The following is a 24,876-nucleotide window of genomic DNA, read 5'->3' as shown; positions in this document are numbered from 1 at the left end:
ACACGGACAGAGTATTTTAGTGCGGTGTTCTGTCCATATCAGCGGAAAATGCATGTTTAAGAACTACAAACAGCGACCAAAGTCATGAAAATTATGCGGTTCCAGTATTATTATTATTTTGTCATTCCAACACTAATCCTTGGTTTTTGTCAGTAACATCAATTTAGATTCCTTCCATCAGAAGATACTGTATACCACAAAGTCTTCTTCACCCATGTGTTGAGCTCCATAATTTTATTTGTCCTCTTAAAAAGGTCTTCTTCAGGACATTGTACCCAAGCGGGATGACTGCAAACTGCAAGATGAGACACAAGCAGATTACAACAGCTGGAGGCCCCCAGAGGGTCCTGAGTTCACCCCTCACTGCCGCTGGGCCCCACAAACTGCCCTGGACCCCCAGACCTTCAGATTCCCCAGCGGGGCCGAAGTTCAGTTGGAGACTGTGCCGCCAGGCCTCCTTCCCCGGATTCCAGTGTACTTCATCTGCACTGGCTGTGGAAAAGTGTTCTGGGAGGGGACCCACTTTGACAGGGTGCTGTTGCAGTTCCAAGAGGTCTTGCATGTTAGTGAAGACGTGGCTACGAAAGCATAAGATCAGTTCCAGGTTTAATGGACTGACCCCATTGCTTTAAATGTTGTAGTTGTTGTTTTTATTTTATTTTTTATTGAGATTTACACCTCAGATTTTTTTTTAAATTAATATTCTTTTAATGGAGGTATTTGTATTTGCTACATTGTGTCATGGTAACTGTGCAAAAGCAACAATTAAAAATAATTGACTGTTTAAACTTGTGTTTTGCACAATACTAATTTGTTTTACACAATAAAATATGATATACTTTGTCGTATAGTTGTTCATAAAATATTGTTTATAAAAAGTGTTTGTTACATTTTATGAAATGATTTATCAAAGATAGTGATTAAACACATTGAATTAACTTATTTTTCTCAACATGGCACAAGAAATGTTCAACTACAGTCTTGTTCAACCCAACATTGTTTTATAAAACTTAGAATCTATCTTTTCTGCATATAATCTTTTGCAGTTATCTCTAAAAACAAAGTTTTGTTTGCTTGAATGTTTTCAGTATGGGCCATTGTTTATGTTTAGTCTTTAAGTCATATCTCCATTTGTAAATCTGTCAAAACTACAAATATATCTCGGCCCCCCAAGACTATGCTCCTGAATTCATGCCAAATGCTGTTTTCCCTCCAAGTTTTTGAGGACGATTTGTAAGTTCATAACAGGATGGGGCACATACAGTCCTTCACACTGCCCTCCCAAGTCTAACAAAACCATGCTCAAACAGAGCAGCCCACATCTGTGTCCCCTTTTAAATATGTGCTCCCTGAATATGAATATAAAAGTGTTCACTGTAACTGTAGCTCTGCGTGTTTTCATTCGCTCGAGATAATCTTGTCTGCTTGTAGTCGGAGCTCTAGCTAGCCCTGTTCAGACCGCCCTGGCTCTTCTGCACTTCTGTTATTCGATACTAGCTCTTTCTTTGCTGGGAAGAAAAGCTCGCCTCTTTCCCACGCTCCTTGAACACGTGGTACTGGGGCTGAATCGGACTCAGAAGTCCCTCCCTCTATTGAGACGTCACGCCAGCCCTGCAGATTCCCTGGCCTGCGACTCGGGCCTCTGCCTGCTCTCTTCCCCCACCACTTGACTGTCTGGCTCAGGCGTCAAAAACCTTGAACAGAGGCAGGCTTGGCTGACCTTTGTAGAGCTCCCCCTTCACTGCAATGAAACACCAAATATTTGTACTTTTCCTTTGGAAGAACACTTAAATCTGAACACTGCGTGGTTTAAGCATACCAGGTTTAACCTGAATAGTATTTACACACAGTGAACGACTTTCAAGCCTTTACATATTAATCTTTAATAACACATCTTTGCACTTGCTGGCACTGGGAGGAGTTTTTAGCTTGCCTCCACATAGCTCTCTCTCACTGGGTTAGGTTTCTGATAAATGTGCCTTGTTGGCATGGGCCCAGGTGGAACGATGCATTCCTGTTAAGTACAGTACATCTGACACTGAGCAAATGGCCCACAGGCTATTCTCAGCTTTGCCTCAATTAGCACCTTTTTGACGTCCCCTTTATAACTTGTCGCTTTGATGTCAACTTAACAGTGTTATTTAAGATTCCCACTTAGGCTCATATTGTATAGACTACTTATAACAAACACAGTTATGAAAAAAAATTACATTTAAAACTTTACATATTTTGAAATGTTTTTTTTTTTTAAGGATTCCAATGGCCATCTCATGTATTAGTCCCACAAAGCATTAAAACACTGAAACCACACTTGGAAATGTATGAATTTCATTGCACACTTTAAATAACAAAATATCAAACCAAGTGCCAAATTTTCAGAACTAACTTTTCTAAGCCATTTTGCTGCTACATTGTTACTTTCTCATTTAGCCTACTATGGACATGTTATACTAACGTTTGATAGAAAGACTTAATTCTGAACAGTTAATCTAATGTTTTATCAATTACTTCTCAACAAACTTGCTCAAAAGTGTTTTTCTGCTATTTTTCTCCAAAATATATTCCATTATTTTGATATTTATGTTATGTTGTGCAATGACTTTCATACATTTTTAAGTGTGACTTAAGTGTCCAAATATTTTTGGGGGCACTGCAAGTAAGTCTTATATAATATAGAGCATAGTAAGTACCAGAAACCATGCAAATTCGCTACTCCGGGAGAAAATTGCCACTGGGAGAGGCCCGCGTTTTCTCAACAAATATTTTTCAAAAGGCCAGTGCATGGACACATCTTTCTGATTAGCCAACAGATGTGCTGAGATATCCCGACAGGTTTTAAAGTACACTTCTGTTTCACACGTAAGTTGAATTACCTCACAAACGCACTTTGCCTCATTCTTTCAAATGATGGGAAAGTTTTAGTTATTTCACTTCCAGTTGAAATATACATTTGAGCACATTGATATCTGGTACAACTGAAAACACATACCTGAAACTCAGTATTTACACGTGCAGGAGATATTTAAGAAGGATATATGTTAGGATAAGTTACTACAAATAATGAATAATGTGGACAAGGTGTTTATACAACCCCTGGCAAAAATTATAGAATCACCACACTTGGAGGATGTTCACCCAGCTTTTTACTTACTAGCAAATAAACAAATCACAGATATGACACAAAACAATTTTTGTTTAATAGCTGAACATTCTGGCTTCGTGAAACATCCCTCAAACAAATTAAATTACATTATTTTAATTAATGGCATATTTTTTTTTCCAGATCAAGTAGAGAAAAAAATTATGGAAACACTCAATGTTGAGACAAAAATTATGGAATCACCTTGTAATTTGCATTTCTAAAACAAATACCAGCACAGTCTAAAAATGCAGATTAGTCTACAGTTAAAAGAGAGTGCTTACAGACCTTAACAAGCTGCTGGAACTGGTTAATTGAAAGGAAACATGGCCCCAACAAGAGAATTGTCAATTGAAACAATGGCAAGGATTATAAAACTCCTCCAAGAAGGAAATCCAATACGGAGTGTGGCAAAAGAAGTTGGTTGTTCCCAGTCAGCTGTGTCTAACATTTGGTGCAAGTATAAATAAAATTGGAAGGTTATAAAAGGAAAACATACAAGTAGACCAAGGAAGATGTCAAAGCGTGAGGATAGAAAGCAATATGCCCTTGAAAATAGAAAATGCACAATGAAACAAATGGATGGAAACAGGAGTCAATGTTTGTGACAGAACTGTAAGAAATCAGCTGAATGAAATGGGATTTACATATAGAAAAGCCAAACAAAAACCAGCACTAACACCTAAACAGAAGAAAACAAGGCTAAAGTGGGCAAAAGAGAAGCAATCATGGTGTGTGGATGATTGGATGAAAGTGATATTCAGTGATGAATCACGAATATGCATTGGCCAAGGCGATGATGCTGGAATTTTTGTCTGGTGCCGTTGTAATGAAACATATAAAGATGACTGCCTAAAGAAAAAAATACATTTCCCCAGTCATTTATGATATGGAGTTGCAAGTCAAGTAAAGGATCAGGGGAGATGGCAATCATTACCTCAGGTGTACACTGAAATTTTGGACACTTTTCTCATTCCATCAATAGAAAATAGGTTCCCTTACGACTCAGTACACTTGACATTGCGTTTGCTAATGCATATGGGGAGTGTCCTTCCACACAACCTAGTTGAAACCTCTCTACAGTAATGGCAATATTCTAATATTGGCTATGGTGTTTGAGCCTCGCCCTTTTAGGCGTGAAGCTGTCCACTATAAAACTAAGTGTGCAAACACCATTCCTCAGAATTTTCTTCCTTCAATACAGCGATTCATCTCTCATCTAGAAGCCCTCTACTACTTCGCCGTTAACTACACGAGTCAGCGGGCAGGATCTTCACGGCAACGAGAAGACTCTACGCTCCCCTGCAGTGTTCCGGTGAACATCACACCGCCTCTCCGTTTGACGCTTCGCTGGTGAACGGGCCGCTTCATCCTCCAGATTACCCGCAACCCTTCGGCAGGAGTTGTGCATTCTTATAAGCAATTGTATATTGTTGTATTGTGTGTGTATGTAGGTATGTGTATATATATATATATATATATATATATATATATATATATATATATATATATATATATAAAAGAGTCGCTTACGTGTTCACGTCTTTTTAAAGATGTCGTTCCATAAGTGTTGCTTGTGCGAGAGGCACATCCTGCCGTCAGATCAGCATGAGAGATGCATTCACTGTCTGGGCCGCACCCACGCAGAGAGAGCTCACATGGAGACAGACTGCCCTCGTTGTGAGGGCATGAGTCTCAAGAAGCTTCGCTCACGAATCGCCCTCATTCTGAGGGACGATTCAGCCTCCTGCGCCCTCCCACCCGCCTCCCGTAAATCTGCCCCGTTCTTCCCTGAAGTTCATAACGAACTGTCAAAATCCTGGCGCACGCCCTATTCAGCTTGCCCGTGCAGCGATTACATCCTCTCTAAAGTGGATCACGGGGAAGAAAGACCCCCCCCTCCGCCCCATTCATCTTTCTAAGCCGTGTCAACTAACGTCCGCACTGGCTGGCTGCGTGAATGCGTGGCAAGTCCTCACGGGCATGTCAGAGCTGGTGTTTACAACGATCAAGCACAATCTGTGGTCCGACCACACGATATGCCGTTGTTGCATGCACAGACCGCGACACACACGGCAGGATTAACAGCCGTTATTTCCTCGTTCTGGAGAAGGATGGCGGGCTCTGAGATGCTTGAATTGCACGCTCGCGACTCAGAAACCGTCCTCGGGACTGAGTTGCGTCAATAGATCTGAAGGGCGCACACTTCATGAACCAATTGCACAGCGTTACAGGTGGCTTTTTAGATTCGCGTTCGAGGGAACTGCATATCAATTTAAAGTCTTTCATTGCAGTCTGTCTCTGGCTTCCTGCACATTCAGGAAATGCATCAATGTGTTTTGAATTACCTCAGCGATTGGTTATTACTAGCCAATCAGAGGCACTTCTGAGCGAATACAGAGACTTGCTGCTTTGCCATATGGAAAATCTGGTCTGATGTCACACTTTTCTCCAACCAGTAAATCTCCTTTTTAGGAGTTCATGCGTGTGCACCTCATTAATGCGCACGTACAGACCATCCTTCAGTGTCTGTTTCAGTTAAAACTGAAAAAATATTACCACTGAAGTCATTTCATTTTCATGTGCATCGCGGTAACTCGCCACTGTCTGGCTGCTCTAGCACAATGGACAGCGCCAGCCTTCTACCAACGGGGTGTTATGCTGTTTTCAGAAAGAAAGTGCTGACCACAAATGCATCCAACACAGGTTGCCGCGCAGTGTGTAATGGACGCCTGACTTTTGACACCTGGAAACAGGTGCGAAATGGCCGTGACATGTCAACCACCTAGAGATACTGGCTGTCTTTCTAGCTTTGAGAGCTTTTCATTCCGATATTGTGAATCACCCCATTTTGATTCATTCAAATGTCACGCTGGCCCACGTATGGCCGGCGAAACTCAAGTATGCGCTTCCTCCGGTGTGCCTCCTTCATTCTGTCATTAGCAAAGTCCGAGTGGACATGGAAACAGTTCTGTTAATTGTGCCGAAATGGCCCAATCATTCCTGGTTTCTGGAGATGGTAGAAATACTGGACGGGCCTCCATGGGAAATACCACAGAAGAAAGATCTTCTCTCTCAAACACAAGGCACGGTTTGGCATCCCCAGCCAGAGCTGCGAAGCCTACATTTGTGGCCTTTGAACAGAGCACCCTAAACGCACCAGAACTGATGCATTCAGTCATGAACACCATTTTACAGGCCAGAGCGCCATCCATGAGACGCCTCTACGAGCTAAAATGGAATGTGTTCACTGATTGGGGTCTCTCAAATGGCAAAGACCCAGTAAACTGCCCCATACATGAAATACTCATATTTCTTCAAGAGCAAAGAGACGCAGGACTAACTCCGTCAACACCCAAAGTTTATGTGGCGACTATATCTGCTTATCACACACCTGAAGCTGGCACCAATATAGGCAAACATGATTTAATCATAAAGTTCCTGAGAGGACCAAGACGATTAAATCCACCTCGGCCAGCTACAATCCCGACTTGGGACCTAACTTTGGTCATAAAAGTGCTCGCTGGGCCCCCCTTCGAGCCTTTGGACTCTGTTGATTTGCACATGCTCTCCATTAAGACTGCATTACTGCTGGCTCTGGCCTCAGTAAAATGGGTCGGTGAATTACATGCACTATCAATTGACAATTCATCTCTGGAGTTTGGCCCCGGTCTTTCAAAAGCCACTGTCAAACCCAAAAAAGGCTAAGTGCCTAAGGTTCTAATCATGCCCTTCAGAGCGCAGGTGGTTCACCTTCAAGCCTTCTCCCTCCTCCATTTATTCGGATGAGGAACAATCCTTTCATTTGTTATGCCCCACCAGTTCAGACTGTCTGATCAGCTCTTTGTGTGCTAAGGAGGACTCACGAATGTCCGTCTTCAAGCAAAAGACTTTCTCACTGGATCGTTGATGTGATTGCCCTGGCTTACGAGTCACAGGGTAAGATTTGCCCAACTGGTGTTAAATCACGATCAACTAGAGGCATGGCCTCCTCATGGGCATGGACGAATGGTGTCTTTACAAGACATGTTTGCAGCAGGATGGTCTTCTCAAAACACATTTGCAAGGTTTTACAACCTAGACGTAACGTCTCTCTCTCTTCACAAGTCCTCTCTGTTTAGAGCGCTTGCTATTTCTATGCCCCTCCCTTTAAGTACGGGCTTCCCATCATTATACACAACTGCCTGCATTCAGGCTGTTGTAATTTACCATAAAGTCACAAGTACCTTCATTATAAATAACTGCGTTCGTGAAGAGATTAATTCATATTATATGACTATAGTTCATATATTAATTCTGAGTGCTCCCCTCCTAGCCCAAAATGAGGGTCACTCACTTGCGGCATATTCATGTCGGTCACCGTCTTGCAGGACTGCGGTGTCATGTTTCCTCTCTGGAAGGTGATGTTTCCTCTCAGGAAGGTGACGCCGCAGCATGATGGGACTCTGTTCCCCATATGCATTAGCAAACACAATGTCAAGCATCTCGTTTACGTACGTAACCTCGGTTCCCTGAGACAAAGAGAACGAGACATTGCAAATGCTGGCCGCACTACAAGACTCAGAGTTCTTTTTAGGTGCGAGCGATGTGCTCCTTGTCCCTCAGTCAGAAAATTCTGAGGAATGGTGTTTGCACGCCTGCTTTTATAGTTTGAGCCCCGTGCCTAAAAGGGCGGGGCTCAAACACCATAGCCAATAGTAGAATATTGGCGTTATTGTAGAGAGGTTTCAACTAGGTCATGTATGAAGGCACTCCCCATATGCGTAACTACACAATGTCTCATTCCCTTCGTCTAAGGGAACTGAGGTTACGTACGTAACCGAGACGTTTGGTGATGATAACGTCATTTTTCAGGATGATAATGCATCTTGCCACAGAGCAAAGAGTGTTTTTCTTCAGGAAAGGCATATCAACTCAATGACATGGCCAGCAAACAGTCCAGATCTCAATCCGATTGAAAATTTATGGTGGAAATTGAAAAAACTGGTCCATGACAAGGCTCCATCCTGCAAAGCTGATCTGTCAACCGCTATTCGAGAAAGTTGGAACCAGCATGATGGAGAATATTGTTTTTCATTAGTCCATGCCTCAAAGAATTCAGGCCATCATAAAAGCCAGAGGAGGAGCAACAAAGTACTAAGTACAGATTACATCTGCTCTGTGCTGCCTCTCTCTCTTGACCCATTGCAGTTTGCTTACCGCAACAACCGCTCCACTGATGATGCCATTGCATCTACAATACACACTGCTCTCTCCCACCTGGAAAAAAAGAACATTTATGTGAGAATGCTGTTTGTAGACTACAGCTCAGCATTCAACACCATAGTGCCCTCCAAGCTAGATGAGAAACTCCGGGCTCTGGGCTTAAACAGCTCGCTGTGCAGCTGGATCCTGGACTTCCTGTCAAGCAGACGCCAGGTGGTTAGAATAGGCAGCAACATCTCCTCATCACTGACCCTCAACACTGGAGCCCCGCAGGGCTGTGTTCTCAGCCCACTACTGTATTCCTTGTACACACATGACTGTGTGGCAACACATCAAGCAGGCGGTATTGCAGCATCAGGACCCACACCAGCCGACTCCATGACAGCTTCTTCCCCCAAACAATCAGACTTCTGAACTCTTGATCTCCCACGATCAAGATACATCAGCACTACACTTTATTACCCTTACTTTATTACCCTTACTTTATTACCCTTACTCTTATATCTCACACCGGACTGTCATAAATTATATTATTATTATATTATATTCTCTCTTAACAACTGACTATCAACCGACAGCCTGAATGTCAATACAGTACAATACTGTACATTCTATATTTACTACTATATATACTTTTTTATATATTTTTATTTTTTATTTTTATTGAATAATGTGTATCTATATAGTGCGCATTGTATACTGTACAGTGTATGTTATTATTTGTATATTGTGTTGTGTGCAATTATGTGTATATTAGACTTTAAATTGTGTTGTGTTAATTTGGTGTTATTGTAAATTGGTATATGTCTCATCACTGTCACGACTGCTATATTGATCGGAACTGCACCCAAGAATTTCACACACCATTGCACTTGTGTATATGTTTGTGTGACAGTAAAGTGATTTGACTTGATTTTTTGATTTTTTAAATGTGATCTTTTTTTTAATTATTATTATTATTATTTGTTGATGATTCCATAATTCTTTCCTCTACTTGGAAAAAAATAAACAATAATAATTAAAATAATGTAATTTAATTAGTTTGAGGGATGTTTCACAAAGCCAGAATGTTCAGCTATTAAACAAAAATTGTTTTGTGTCATATCTGTGATTTATATGCCATGAAGTAAAAAAAGCTGGGTGAACATCCTCTAAGTGTGGTGATTCCATAATTTTTGCCAGGGGTTGTATGTGTGAAGTCTGGCTCATCATGGTTTATTTATGAGTTTAAGTTCCATGTACGAAAAGAATGTTAACAACCAAGGATTTGTGAACTCCTCTGTGCTAAGCTGAAATTTTACAATTTTTAATGTTAAGATGACAATTTTGGTATATCATGGTGGCTGTTTTAATAAATAATCCACATCATTTTTCAGATAGTCTGAACTTTACCAATATTGCATTTAATTTGATGTCAGTGACAGGTATTTAGCCTTCTGAATACTTTTGAGGTTTCGCAAAAGTGTGTTTCAATGAAGAGCTAAGGTGATATTTTACCCTAGATTTTTAATTTTCCATGACTAGGACTTGGTATATCATGGCTATTTTTTAGATAGGCCACATCATTTAATAAAGAGTCTGACCTTTATTTAATTTAACAGATATTTAGCTTTTTGAATAACTGACAGGAAATTAGTTTTTAGCAAATTACTCTGAGGTTTGCCCAAAGCTTGTTTGAGGTAAGTTTATTTAAAAGCTGAAATAAAATAAAAATACCATGAGTTTTTAATTTTCGATGACTAGGAGTTGGTATGTCATGGCTATTTGTATAGGCCACGTCATTTATCGACTAGTTTGTCTGAACTTTACCAAAACTGCTTTTCTTTGGACGTTCTACAGGCTACTCCTGTCATCTGGCCAAAGCTGGTTTCGATTAAGCACAGACACGTGTTTATTTTCTACCTTAATTTAATGTTCAATGTGTAATATAGGCCTATGTGTCGTAAAAGATTATTACTGTAACTGTACAGACACCAGAAGCCTGTTCAGAATTTACAGCCAAAAATTAATCATATGTAGTCTAGAATATAGCCTAATAAGGAGCAATTGGCATAAACCTAAGACGGATATAAAATACGTCTCTTTTTATAATATGACGGAATAATGTCTCTTTCAAGTATTTACTGCTATCTATGCAAAATTATATTGTTTCTTAAAATGTCAAAGTATATTTTATACATTTTGTATATTTACGTTACTTGTTCCAGAGTGTTATCTGTAAAACGCGTTTAAAGCGCGTTTATACGCGTTTTATGCCTCCAACAGGTGCGCCATTTGCAAAAGTCAATTTTGTTTTCTGTTAAGAAGTACGCACTACGATACAGACGCCGAAGCGGTAAGTGAAACAGAACAGACCAAATCTTTTGAAGCCTCTGTACAAACGAAGAAAACGGCTACACAGTGTACTGTGTGTGTGTGTGCGTGTGTGTGTGGCGCTTTCCACGCCGAACTGCGGCATAAGTAAAGGCGAGAGAGCTGCGCAGCAATTGCAGTCGTCCGGTTCCCACGGTACACTGTCACTCGATTTCCTGCTTCACGCATGCGCAGAGAAGGCTGAAACGCATGATTTGACTTTAGCGCGCATGCGCGAAGCAGGAAATTTAGCCAGAATGAGCGCGTCGCATAGGCTATCTGTTGACGCGCACAGGATGTCGCTCAGGCGTTGTTATTGAAGTCTGTCACTACAGCTGGAATGGCTGCTTCACTAGTCTTAAAGTTTAATGATCCAGAGAAAGGTGTTTCGTGTTACTTTCAAAAAAAGAAGAGTAGCAGCCATAGCATTTGGTGCAGACAGGTAGGAGCTATTTGTAAAATGTTGCTTTTATATGAGTTGTCCTGCTATGGGATGAAATGTGTGCCATTGGGTACCATTTAAAAACAAACCCAATAAAGGACTCTCTTTTTTAGCAAAATACCAAATATGTAGAGAATATATATATATATATATATATATATATATATATATATATATATATATATATATATATACGTGTGTGTGTGTGTGTGTGTGTGTGTGTGTGTGCAGGAGCGGACTGGCCTTGAGAGGATCTGCAGAGAAAAATGGCAGAAAATCCCCAAATCCAGGTGTGCAAAGCTTGTCACATCATACCCAAAAAGACTTGAGGCTGTAATCGCTGCCAAAGTTGCTTCAACTAAGTTCTGAGTTAAGGGTCTGAATACTTATGTCAAGGTGATATTTCAGTTTTTTCTTTTTAATAAATTTGCAAAGTTATCAAAAATCAGTTTTTTTGCTTTGTCATTATGGGGTATGGATTGATGTGAAAATGTAGATATCTATAAATATGTGTGTGTGTGTGTATATATATATATATATATATATATATATATATATATATATATATATATATATATATATATATCAGAAATGTTTTTAGCTTTTCCTTGTATGGTCTAAGCAGTTTAGGTTTGAATGTGGGAATCAAGGTGATTTATTCTAGTTATCGCTGAACAATAGTACAATCCCAGTTACTAGCCATTCCTTGGCATTTTATGGCAATCCTTTACGTAGTTGTATATATAAACGAACTTTTACTCGGGAGTGCGGCATTTGAGGTAGCCTATGTGTAAAGCCTATCAACGCGTAATAACGCAGCCGTTTTAACGCTGTTTTATGTTTTGAAAGTAAGCCACGCCCCTTTCCTCCGTCTCAAGAGTTTTGTCACTCCCCCAAGCCAACCAACAGCCTATCAGCTTCGCCCAAGCCCTCCCATTCCACAATGCTTGATTCTATAAAGACGTTTTGTTATGCAAAATAGTTCGTCTAAAATATCCCCCTAGCAACGCAGTTCTGAGCAGAGAATCACCGGGACCGCGCGACGGACACATACAACAGCGGGCAAGCGGGCAGAGTTTTTGAGTCACTTTTACCCGTCCAAACGTCAAGAGGTAAGTACAATATAGTCACACATTTAACGTCAAATATTTAGATGTCATAAAGTAGTCGTTTATGATACAGTGCCTATGTTTATTTCAGTCACCCTTGCCAAATAAGCCACAGCGGGATGCGTGAGCCGCATTTCCTGAGGTAAATCACCGAATCTAACGGACCCTCGATGTGCTTAACCGGAGACGCCGCCGTTCACACAGTAAAGAACTTTATTCTGCTATAACCTGGTGCTGCAGCTGAGGGAAACTCACAACTTGTGGATCATTTGAACTTTTCTTGCTAGGTCTTTGGATGTACTAGCCATTGACTGCATTTACACACCAAGTGTGTCATTTATTTGTCCTTTTTGGGATATATGCTCGTTATTTGTAGTCTCGAGCGCCTCAATTGGCTTTAAGACTAGAGACTTAAAGTAAAGCATCATGAGCCAGGCGGATATATCGACGTGCTCGGCGCCTCAGAGAGTCTTCCAGGAGGCGGTGAAGAAAGGCAACACGAAAGAGCTCCATTCACTGCTGCAGAACATGACCAACTGCGAGTTTAACGTCAATTCCTTCGGGCCCGAGGGACAGACGGCGCTGCATCAGTCGGTCATCGACGGCAATCTGGAGCTGGTGAAACTGCTGGTGAAATTCGGAGCCGATATTCGGCTGGCGAACCGGGAGGGCTGGAGCGCGTTACACATCGCCGCTTTCGGAGGACATCAAGACATCGTGTTATACCTCATCACCAAGGCCAAGTACTCGTCCGGTGCGCGGTGATCCGGGTCAAAGCACACGTGGGAAAGATCGGGCTCGTTTCATTCTAGCAAACGCCTGACGGACGCCTGCGAAGTTCCCTTGTACCTGCAACCAGATGAGGGCTTGTCGGGCTGGTTCTTTCCACGGCCACGAGAAACTGAAACGCACATTGTTTTTCATGTGCGTTGGTACTATAGCTTTTTATTGAATGTTAAAGTCATCAGATCTGGACTGTGTGGCTTTACCCGGGGCTTGACCTATTGACCTGTCCACCGATGTGACCGCTGGAGAAATCAAGATGGCACTTGATGCTGTGCCTGAATGCTGGAATATTTGAAAGGGAAAGAGGTGAACTCCAGAATGAAGGCCATCATCCTCTATTTTGGCTAAACACTGTCTTTTTAAACGAACCTTCCTTAAGTCGTTTCATCAATCAAATCATGTGGCATGCGGCGGCGTTGGTGAGCAATGCTAAAAATATGTCCTCGGCATAACAACTGACATGTTCTTAAGTACTGTACACATAGCTTTACTGCGTTTCTCTGTAAAAGTAGTCCATTGTGCTCTGCCTTCACCTAGCAGATTGCTTTACACAGCTTTCAGGCCAGTGCGACCCGTGTCTATGATTAACGTGTTACTAAAAACCGCTGCTTGCGCTTTTTTATTATTTTTATCAAAACGTCAGGAAAGTCGCATTTGGGACACACTTCATAATCTTCTTTCAGTATTTTTAATTAACACCCTGGTCATCACTGTGAATACAGGCTGGGTTGGTTTTTTAATTTTTTTATTTATGAAGGTACATTGAGATGATGCATTTTAAATTATGTTGTGCTTATTTTTAAGAATATAGCCTAAGTGTAAGAGTATGTAGGGTGACCTAAAGCTGCTTCGGACTCATTACAGGCTAAACTGTCCCTTGTGGAGATCCCCCCCAATCCATCTTTTATTCTGGTTCTCTGCATCAGCTACCTCGACTTTAAAGTATTCGACAATATCAAATATGTGCTTTCTTTTTCATGCCTTCTCATTAACTCTTCTTAGTTACTCACTAGCGCTCTTGTTTTTTTTTCTTTTTTCTTTCTTTTTTGGACGTAAAAATCGTCGACCTTTATTTTTTGCGCGATTATTTCAGCGATCTTCTTAATCGTCAACATAATTTTTTTAATCTTCACTCGGGACAATTTATCTCCAAAGCCAAATTAAGACTGATTGGTTATACGAAACGTGGTGATTTTTTATTTTCTTTACCAAGCATTGTTGAGACATTATAAATGTTTTCTTTCAGCCGATCGCTACATATCGCATTTCCATTTTTTGTTTCGATCGTAAAAGCTAAATGCATCGCATGACTATTAAATGCAGGGAGTTTTGTTGCACATACAAAGTGGAGCCTTTTGCGACCCTTAGTGCCTGGTCGGGTAACTGCAGGAGCCGAGGCTTACGAAAAGTTACTACTGAGCAGGACTATATGAACATTATTATTGAAAAGACTATGACTTCTGCTGCAGGAAACATCGACAGATTCGTTCAAAAGACTGCCTGCTGCCTTTAAGAGTCATGGCACCTGGTGTTGGTTTCAATGCTGCTTTTGTGTAAGTTTTTTTTTTCTTTTTCTTTCTTTTTGATACAGTGGCCAACGGTGAGTGAATTAGGTCAAATACCAGTCTATTTGTGAGAAGCCCCATGTAGTTGTATGCAATTGTGTGACTGTACTTTTGTGTTCAACCCCCCTCACTCACTCCTGGTTAAACTGTTTCCAACAATGTAACCAGGGACTTTCAACTCCTCCTACACCTGGAGATACAACAGATGTGATTCTCATGATCATCTACTAGATTTGATGATATAGGCAGAACAAATATGCATCGCTTGTCTTAAACTTGATATTTTTACTCTTGTCGAAAATATTGCACTGATGACTGTTGTTAATTCGTTGACTTAAGGTCGACATTTTATTTTTTCTAAATAGAAAAAAGGAACACAACAAAATACTATTGTATAAAAAAAGCTCCAGGTTATATTGTCTCTTTTTTGTGTTACGTTGTATAACATTACGTTTGCAAAGATGTTTGTATCTCTGTGATCGGGTGTATGTGTATACATATATAGGCTATATATGGATATATATATAGACGCTGATATCTCGGAGCACTTCCTTATTTGAAGTGCTCTCCTCCTGATGTTAATAAAGGGGAATAATACTTGTGATGGTAAGATCATTGTAACAAAAATAAATTGCACGATGTATAGTTGTTTTACCCCACCATTTGTCATAACATTTATGATATGGGGGTTAAATGACAGGATAGGTGTATATGAATGAGTAAAAGTGCTGATATATATATATATATATATATATATATATATATATATATATATATATATATATATATATGTTTTTTTTTGTTTTTTTTTTGTTTATTTGATTTTTTTTTTTTTGTGGACTCCAGCAAATAAAACGTTTTTATGAGTGATGCGAATGTTCTTTAGGTTTTTTTTTTTTTTTTTGTGCGTGTCTGCTTTTTGTTTGTATTCTTTTTGAACATTTGTAACACTGTGATTCATGCGTGATGAGAAACTGAGTGCTGTAGTATTTTTGTTGTTGTTGTTGTTGTATGTGCGTGTGCATTCAAGCCAGTAAAGAAATCATTAAACCTTCTTGAGTGTGAACGTTTCTTTCTCACTCTTTCATTCTATCTTCGAAGAAGAAGAATTGGACTGGTTTGGGCCTCCTCTCCTCTCTGGGCCAACCTGACCCTAGTTTCCATTCTCTCCTTTTTGTCATTTATTTGGCCTGCTCCTTTCATATGCTGGATAAAAGAGTGCTGGGGGGTTGTGGGTAATTTTGTTTTAAAGACAGAACCCCTCCCTATGTGTTTGTGTGGGTTTTATGTTACAGCAACTCTGTGCCTTTCTGTTTTGCGAGAGACTGATAGTGTTGCTTCATATTTCCACACTTTGATAAGCATAAGAGTGCACATACAGTATATCAGAGTGCTTTAACATGATCAGCCTCATTATTTTCATAGACATACAGTTATGATTTCACCTGCCTCAATAGAGCGCAACAGTGTATGCCCACTTTTTCAGCCATCTTAGTTCCGGAAGTGTTTTTTCCCCATAGCGATTTAATAAACTCCTTCATAAAAGCATTGAACCAAACCAAGCAGCCTAGAGATGAATCACAAGATAAAAACGTCGATTTGATGCAAAAGGGGAATTAACTATGAGGGAATAAACTACAATCCCATGATGCATTGTGAATGATGTAATCAAATGAAAAACCATGATAGTATATATGTTAAGATTTGTTATTTTAGGTTAAGTTGTTAATTTTATTGCAAAATATTCAGATATACACAAATACAAGTTTAAAATATACGTATAAAGTAGTTTGAGTGTATGGAAACTGACTCGATTCCATCCTAACCAGGCGTGATACGATTCCAGCGACAAGCAATCTGACTGTCCACACCAGGCGTGACGCGACACCACGATATTAATACACTAAAAGGAGGATAATTGACAATAAAATGTAGAAAACCGAGCAATCACAGACGGAACAGTCTGTTTATTGAACACAACTAATTTTCTCACTGAAGCTCCGTATGTGCACTTGCTTTCTACGGCAAACCTGAGGGGATAAATGCACAATCACACACTTACAGGGCAAAGTTACTTTATGAATCGCATCCTTATTCAGTTACAAATGGAGTTAATTAACAGAGGTTCGGGAGGAGCATGTTAATTTTAATCTGACAAATCACAGCCCATGAGCAGTGTGAGTATATAAGCCGCTGCTTACCTGCTTTCTGTGACAACTCTCCTGACATCCCATCTCCACCCCATTTCCACCTATTCTCTAGATTCATTATCTAAATAAGTAAAGTCCGGGGGGTAATCAGGACTCGAGTCGAGTCTCGAGCTCCAAGCCCTCCAGTATACGGACAGCAAGCCAAATATGTTTACTGCTTCAACACAAGATTACATTAACATACGATCTACTGAAATGTTTATGCTTACAATATATATATATATATATATATATATATATATTGATATAATTTTCAATAATACATAATATTCAAATGGTTCATGTTTTGTTTTTTGTTTTTCCATTCTTTGTTGATCACCATAGTTTTTAATATGTAATAACTTGCATTTACATAATGGATTTTCCTAATTTAATATTGAAAGTTTGGGTCTAGGATAAGGCTAAAACAGTAAAATCTGCACATAAAAGGCATTTGAAAAGTACCAAAAATAAATGAAGGCCTGGTAAAAAATTTCCAATTTGGTTTTAATGAGACCCTCATATATCAAAATGGCAAAAGTATAATTATGTTTGTTTTGATAAAAATCAACTCCTGGGACATGAAATGGCCTGAAGTTGAACAGACACCAATATGCGGTACATTTTATCACTAAAAACAACACGGATGGATGTCGTGCTGATTTCTGTTCCTGATTTACTAGTTGTGCAAAGTGTGGAATGTTCAGCTTGTAAAATTTCTGAATTTCACAATAAACCAAAAGCTGTGCTGTGCATAGACTTATCGTCCAACGACTGCATTTACAGAGCATGAGAAAACTGCTTTGAATGAGTTTTCTGCAGGTAGACAGAGCTGCTTCCTGCATGCTTTTGAAGACAACCTTCACTAGAAGACTGTGACATCAATGGCATCACTCTCTGTTTCCACCCCCCTCCATGCCCCCCTCCATCCCCCGGGCAGGATGTTATTGTTGAGCTGGATTTCCATTGTCCGGCGGCTGAGTTGGCCACCTTCCCAGAGTGCAATAGAGAGGCCCCCTAATAGATTCTTCATGTGCCTCAGTCCCGACACACATCATCGCAGGAATTTGGAAATTATTTTAACAGTCCTGTCGCTCTTTGCGCTAGCCTTCCCCCTTCACCAGCTAAAGAGGGAGGAATGGTACGAACCTAATGATGTGAACAAGAATTTTGTGAATGTACTTCAGAGAGAAGGAAACATGCTCCTCTCCTAGTGTGGAGAATGTGAAGTGGGCCTTTTGTTTGTAGTTAGGTGCACAGGAATGTTTAGTTTTTCTGTACCTTCAGAGCTCTGCAAATCCATCAAGTGTTCCAGAACTCAAAAACTACCTCTCAGTGGTTTCACATACTTTCGCATGTAATGCTCAAAGCCTACAAGATTGTTTGCCCTGCTGCAAGTATACTCGTGCAGGGAAAACATGTTTGTGGCCATGTTAACCTAAAATGGTTGCAAATTAACAGAGCAAAAGGAACATTACTGCCAGAAGGGTATCGAGATGAATAGTTGTTCCACTGGCTTAGACATGAACACAAATATTACCAGGAAAAGTATAATCTGCTGGTTTCTGGTAAGAAATGAGCAGTGCTGGGTGTAAGCTGATTACAAAGTAATTAGTTACTGTAATCTAATCACCTTTTAGTTTACAAACAGTGTAACTGTTCACTGTTACATTCAGTCATTAAATTACAGTTACTGACTTTCAGTTCAGTTAGTTACTTTGAAGTACATTACTTGGGTTGCACATTTCTATAGTAGTATTGTAGAATTTAAATCGTGAATTATCATATGTTCTTAATTTCAGCAAACAGCCCCTAATAAGTTATTGTAAGGGAGAAACGTGTGGTTCTGAGTGTATGACTTGTGTGTGACAACTAACAAGAGGAAAATAAAGCAAAAAAACAAAAACCTTTCTGAGAAAAGTCTTTTAGAATGTAACGTAAAAGTAAAATTAATAGTAATGTGATTACTTTTTGATTAAGTAATCAGTCAAGTAATCTGATTGTAATTTTTATAGGAGTAACTAGTAAGTTGTAGTGGATTGCTTTTTTGAGTAACTTATCCAACACTGGAAATTAGAAATAGTCATGAAAAACATGTGACGATTTTAAAAGTTCATTTGAGGTTCTCAAGGTATTTAATTTGAGATAATTTGGATAGTCAATCCAACACTGCATTCAGTTTATCAAATGTAACACAATATAAATGAAAGTAATATTAAAATGATCATCACCATCATACAAAAATTGCAATCACAGGTTGTCCAAATAATGATGTCCTGAGTGTCTATATTTATATATATATATATATATATAAATGAACTAGAGTTACTGATTTGAGTTTATTCAAGACTTTTGAAACCGTGTGTATTTTAATGTTTATGGTTATGGACTGGCCCCATTCACTTCTATTGTAACCATGATACAGTAACTGGTTTATTTATTTATTTTATAAATGAGGGACGAGTCTAAATTCATTTTTGTGGTAATCAACGTTATGCCACAAATGCTGTCGGCTGAGCTTAACTTATACTGAACCTGAAACATTCCTTTATACATAAGTGATCTTAAACCCTGCCTATGCAAAATCAAGCTGCACACTTTTGTTCAATGCGAGAAACCGCATTAAAATGCATGTTATTAAACGTGTAAAACAAAGTGTTTCTCGTTGAACAGCGAGAGGAAAGATAGCAAGAGAATGAGACAGGTGGCTAGGCCTGTCTTTCCTTACCCTCCTCTCCCGTTTGAACTCTCTTTCATTCTTTCGCTCCGCTCAGTGCTTTTTCAAGCACACTGTGACAAGCGCATTCATTCTCTCGCTCTATTCTCTGCTCTCCTCCTTTTTTGTCCGGCCTGCTGGATTCTGCTTCATCGCTATTCAGCCCCAGACGGACCACCATTGATTAGAGCCCCCCACAAAACATACTCTCTCTCACACACACACACACACACACACACACACACACACACACACACACACACACACACACACACACACACACCAGCAATCTCCATCTCAAATAACCTGCACTCAGCAGCTGCTATGCTAATGAACTTCAGCAATAGAGAGATGGAAATGACAGACAGAGAGAAAATCATAACATGAATTCATACTTCTGTATCTTCATAACAAAATGAAGTGCTGGATGCTGATTAGCCAGTACAAACTTCCAGCCAAAATAAAGCATTGATTCATGAGATAAGGGACAAAACATGTTTAGTTTAATTTTTTAATACTAAATTAATTTGAAATGGATATATTTGCAGACAAAGTCTCAGCTAATGAACCATGTATGGGAACAGGTTTTTATAAAAACGCTTTATTCTGAAAATTGACATTTGTTCACTTCATAAATCACATCTTACTGTAATTTGTGTCAACTCTGTCAGACACACTAAAAAGGATACTATTTTAATATGATTCATCCAACAAGAGTGTAAATTCTTTAATGATCAATTACTGTAATATGGTGTTCAGTAAATGAGTTAAGTGATAAAATATGTCTTATACATTTTTGTTTCTGTTTTCACACTATTCTGAAAATTCTGACAAAATCTTAACTATGTGTTGTACACTGGAGCCATTTATTTTTTTCCTCAGTTAAAGCTGCTTCGATAACTTAAACTAAAATGCCAAAATTGATAACAACACATCATTTCAAAGCAGCTTTACAGAAAATCATGCACTAAAAGAAAATAAAACTGTAATATCTGTAAAGTCTTAGAGTCATCATTGTGTAGTTTGATTAAATATGATTGTAAATTGTGTATAAAAATTAAATAATTAAATAATTATTGTATTTAGAACCCCAGTGAGCAATCTGAAGGCGACTGTGGCAAGGAACACAAAACTCCATAAGATGTTGGTTAATGGAGAAAAATAACCTTGGGGAAACCAGGCTCACTGTGGGGGGCCAGTTCCCCTCTGGCTAAACAGCATGAATATATGCCAATATTAGTTATTTATGTGCAGTGCAAGTCATGGTTTGAAATTAGTTAACTAAGTAAGTGTTAAGGGCCAGTGTTTATACAAAGATTTTGTATGAACTGTAAGTTTAATGACTAATGTCTTTGAAGTTCATCCTGGATTAACTGCAGAAGTTCACATAGATGCATTGTCCTAGTTAGTTGGCTGATGAAGGCTTTTGTTGGCAATTAATTGATAGTCTATGTATTCCATTTTAAGAGTGTAGTCCAACTGTAGACCAAGGTGATGCAGGCAGAGATCAGTGAGGTGCATTGCAGTTCAATCAGCAGGTCATTTTGGTGAGGTCTGTTCTAAGTCCAAGGTTTAGGCAGTGGCATATGAAGTATCCCATGCCTTATGGTTGGAGTTGGCATCAATTCATCCCCTGAAGTCCATCGTAATAGACTGAAGTGATGTCTGGCTGGCACCGGCTGTATTTAGTCGTCATCACTCAGAGACACGTAGCATATGTCTGACACCAAGCTGGACCAGAGCTGGATCTGGTCGGCTCTGGTAACCTCGGGATATGAATCCCGAGGTTGAGACAGGGAAACAAACAGAATAATATTAGTGTAGATGCCATTCAATTATTTTGCAGAGTTATAGATCATGATAAATGTTTTTGGTTCCGGCAGACCTAACTAAAGAAGCCTAATTGTGAGCTGAAGGATAAATAGGTGTATGCCTGGCTAAATAGATGAGTTTTTAGTCTAGACTTAGTGAGTGTGTCTGCATCCCGAACAGTGTTAGGGAGAATATTCCATTGTTTAGGAGCCAAATAGGCAAATGATCTACCTCCTTTTGTGGATTTTGATATTTTAGGAAGTATTAACAGACCAGAATTTTGCGATCGTAATGAATGTGATAGAATATAGCATGGTAGAAGGTCACTTAAGTACTGCGGAGCTAGACCATTCAAAGCTTTGTATGTAATTAACAAAATGTTAAAATTAATACAAAATTTAACAGGTAGCCAATGTAACGATGATAAAATGGGGCTAATATGATCATATTTCTTGGTTCTAGTCAGCACTCTGGCTGCTGCATTTTGAACCAATTGAAGTTTATTTATTGAACTTGCTGGACATACTCCCAGTAATGCATTACAATAATCTAGTGTTGAGGTCATGAACACTTGAATTAGTTTTTGGCATCAGCAACAGAGAGCATGTGTTGTAACTTAGCAGTATTTCTGAGGTAGAAGAATGTTGTTCTATAAACATTGGAAATTAGATTTTCAAAGGACATATTGGTATCAAATATAACACCTAAGTTCTTCGCTGTAGAAGACGATGTAACAGTACATCCATCAAGAGTCAAATTATATTTTAGCGGCTTATTTTTAGAGGTTTTTGGTCCAATAATTAGTATTATTGTTTTGTTGGAATTGAGTAGAAGGAAACATTTCTGTCCATCCAATCTTTGATTTCATTGATACACTCTGCTAATTTGGAGAACTGTGAAATTTCATCGGGATTCGTAGAAATATAATGTTGAGTATCGTCGGCATAACAGTGGAAACTTATTCCACGATTCCTGATAAAATCTCCCAGGGGAAGCATTTATAAGGAGAAAAGCAGAGGCCCTAAAACAGATCCCTGTGGCACTCCATACTTTTGTTTGATTTGACAATTTCTCGTTTACACAGACAAAGTGTTAATGGTCTGCTAAATAGGACCTAAACCATGCTAATGCAAGTCCACAAATGACAACATAATTCTCAAGCCTATTCAAGAGAATGTCGTGATCTATGGTGTCGAAGGCAGCACTAAGATCTAAAAGCACTAGAAGAGAAATGCAGCCGCGATCAGACGATAAGAGCAAGTCATTTGTAACTCTGATAAGTGCAGTCTCTGTACGGTTATAGGGCCTAAATCCTGACTGAAATTATTCATATATACTATTTCTCTGTAGAAATGAACATATTTGGGAGGATACTACCTTTTCTAGTATTTTCAACAAAAACAGGAGATTTGAAATCGGTCTATAATTAGCCAGTTCTCCAGGATCAATCTGTGGCTTCTTAATAAGCAGTTTGATAGCTACCATTTTAAAGTTTCTTGGGACATGTCCTAAGGATAGCGAGGAGTTAATGATTACAGGGAATATCTCTTTTAAGAGCTTAGTTGGTATTTAATCTAACATACATGTTATGGCTTTGATGTTTCAATAAGTTTTGTTAGCTCTTCATGACCTATGACAGTGAAGGACTGAAGTTGCTTGTGAGGAAAATTATGAGCCTGTGCTTTCTGTGGTACTGTGACAGACAATTGCATAATTGACACTATCAAGAGTGCTAGAGAAGATAATTTTCTGTTATTACTTGTAATCTGGAAGATTATTAGTGAAGCTATCTTTAGTGGTCAAAAGAATAGTTCCACCTGAACGATAGCGTGGTGTAGATTGAGTAACATTAGCTAATCGCAGCATACAAGAGACGAGGTAATGATATGAGATGTCATGAAGTTGTTTTTATTTATTTTACTTTTTTTAGTTTTACCTTAATCAAATTTTTTCTAAATGATTTAGTGAGGGGTTTGTGTTAGGTAGTTTGGGGAACAGACACAATCTCTAGGTGATATCTAGGTGATACAGTCTCTATGTGTTGAGTTTATGTGACCTGTGTTATGTCTCAAGGCAGCTAGCAGACGTTCAGATTAGCCAGTTTGTCTGCTTCCTGACCTGGGCCCCAGTTAATCAAATATTATTACTATTAAGACTATAAGATGAATTACTAAAGAGGAGAGCAGCACCTTCCCTGGAAGGATATAGTCTGTCTCTCTTTAGCAGGTCAGGTCTACCCCAAAAAAGTATTCCAATTGTCTATGAATCCTATGCTATTCTCTGGAAACCACTCAGACATCCAGCCATTCAGTGACACTAATCTACTATAAACCTTGTCACCATGACGAGCAGGGAAGGGGCCAGAGCATATTACAGTGTCTGATCATTTTTGCAAGTTCACACACCTCTTTAACATTAGCTTTAGTGACCTCCGATTGGCAAAGCTGGACATCGTTAGTGCCGACATGAATAACAATTTTAGAAAATCTACATTTAGCATTAGCCAGCACTTATAAATTTGATCTGATGTCAGATGCTCTGGTACCAGAAATGCAGTTAACAATAGTGGCTGGAGTCTCTAATTCCACGTTCCTTACAACAGAATCTCCTATAACCGGGGTTCTTTCAACATGATTCTCAGTGGGTGCATCACTGAGTGGAGAGAATCGATTGGAAACCTCAACAGGAATGGGAGAGTGGTGTCGATTTGCTGAGCGAGTATGCTGCCAAGACGTCACCCAAACACCCTGCTACGGGGCTTTACAGCCGGAAGTGTGTGCGTTGCTCCCTGTTCTACCAGCATCCGAAAGAGTATCTACTGGCTTTTCTTTCTTCCTGACCTCCACTAGCATTCGAATGCATGCCTCTAACTCATTAACCTTCTCCATCAGCCTGACTAATTCCTTACATTTATCACATGTAAACCCCTCACTGCTGATGGAAGAAGCTATAGTAAACTACGTGGCATGCAATGCAGGAAGCAATAATATGAGCGGATGCCATGACTTACCGCAATTGTTTGTTGTTGTTGTTGTTCTTGAGCGGCGAGGGTTTTAGATCGATGTGAATCCCGCATGCAATTGTTTGGTGTTGTGTTGGTTCCTGATCAGCAGATGTTTGAGATTGACACAATAATCCGTGTAAAACACAGAGGAGAAAACGAATGCACGCAGTCGAAATGTGAGATGTAGACATGCGGGAAAAAGAAAAGAAAAAGAAAAGGGGTGCGCACGGTAATATACATGCAGTTTAAACAGTAGAAAAGCAGGGAAAAAAACCAAAGAACGCAGTGAAATGGCAAAGGATAAAATTATGAGCGTAGAGGAATAAGCAATGCTAAGCAGAAATTACAGATTCCTACCTTTCATTTCATATTTATATTTATGAATTTGTTGACTTTGTGACCTCTTGCTTGCTTCCAAGTATACAGCATGCATTTAAAAAAAATTCTAATTAAATGATTTAAAAATACAAGTAATAAATGCATACAAATTTCCTTTAGATTTAACTTTTACAGTATTTTTATTATTATGAATTTCTTGATTTTTAACATAGAGATTG

At 39.3% G+C, this 24,876-nt stretch overlaps 2 protein-coding genes across 3 annotated transcripts in view; both read left to right on the top strand.

Moving 5' to 3' along the window:
• Positions 1–1,396, top strand: part of exd3 (exonuclease 3'-5' domain containing 3) — an 85,894-nt gene extending 84,498 nt beyond the window's left edge. The window contains exon 20 of one of the 2 annotated variants that reach the window (XM_051684516.1): positions 255–1,396. In XM_051684516.1, coding sequence (XP_051540476.1) covers positions 255–592 — 338 coding nt within the window. In that variant the 3' untranslated portion in view covers positions 593–1,396. The remainder of the gene's footprint in view (positions 1–254) is intronic. The other variant, XM_051684517.1, reaches the window with a different exon arrangement.
• A 10,347-nt stretch (positions 1,397–11,743) lies between these two features.
• Positions 11,744–15,387, top strand: nrarpa (NOTCH regulated ankyrin repeat protein a). The gene is made up of 2 exons (XM_051684533.1): positions 11,744–12,250; positions 12,339–15,387. The coding sequence occupies exon 2, from the start codon at positions 12,674–12,676 to the stop codon at positions 13,010–13,012; it is 339 nt and encodes a 112-aa protein (XP_051540493.1). The 5' UTR covers positions 11,744–12,250; positions 12,339–12,673; the 3' UTR covers positions 13,013–15,387.
• Positions 15,388–24,876: the final 9,489 nt, after the last annotated feature.

This window comes from Myxocyprinus asiaticus, chromosome 42 (genome assembly GCF_019703515.2).
Source record: "Myxocyprinus asiaticus isolate MX2 ecotype Aquarium Trade chromosome 42, UBuf_Myxa_2, whole genome shotgun sequence".
NCBI lineage: Eukaryota > Metazoa > Chordata > Actinopteri > Cypriniformes > Catostomidae > Myxocyprinus > Myxocyprinus asiaticus.
This window is presented reverse-complemented; position numbering and strand designations above follow the sequence as displayed.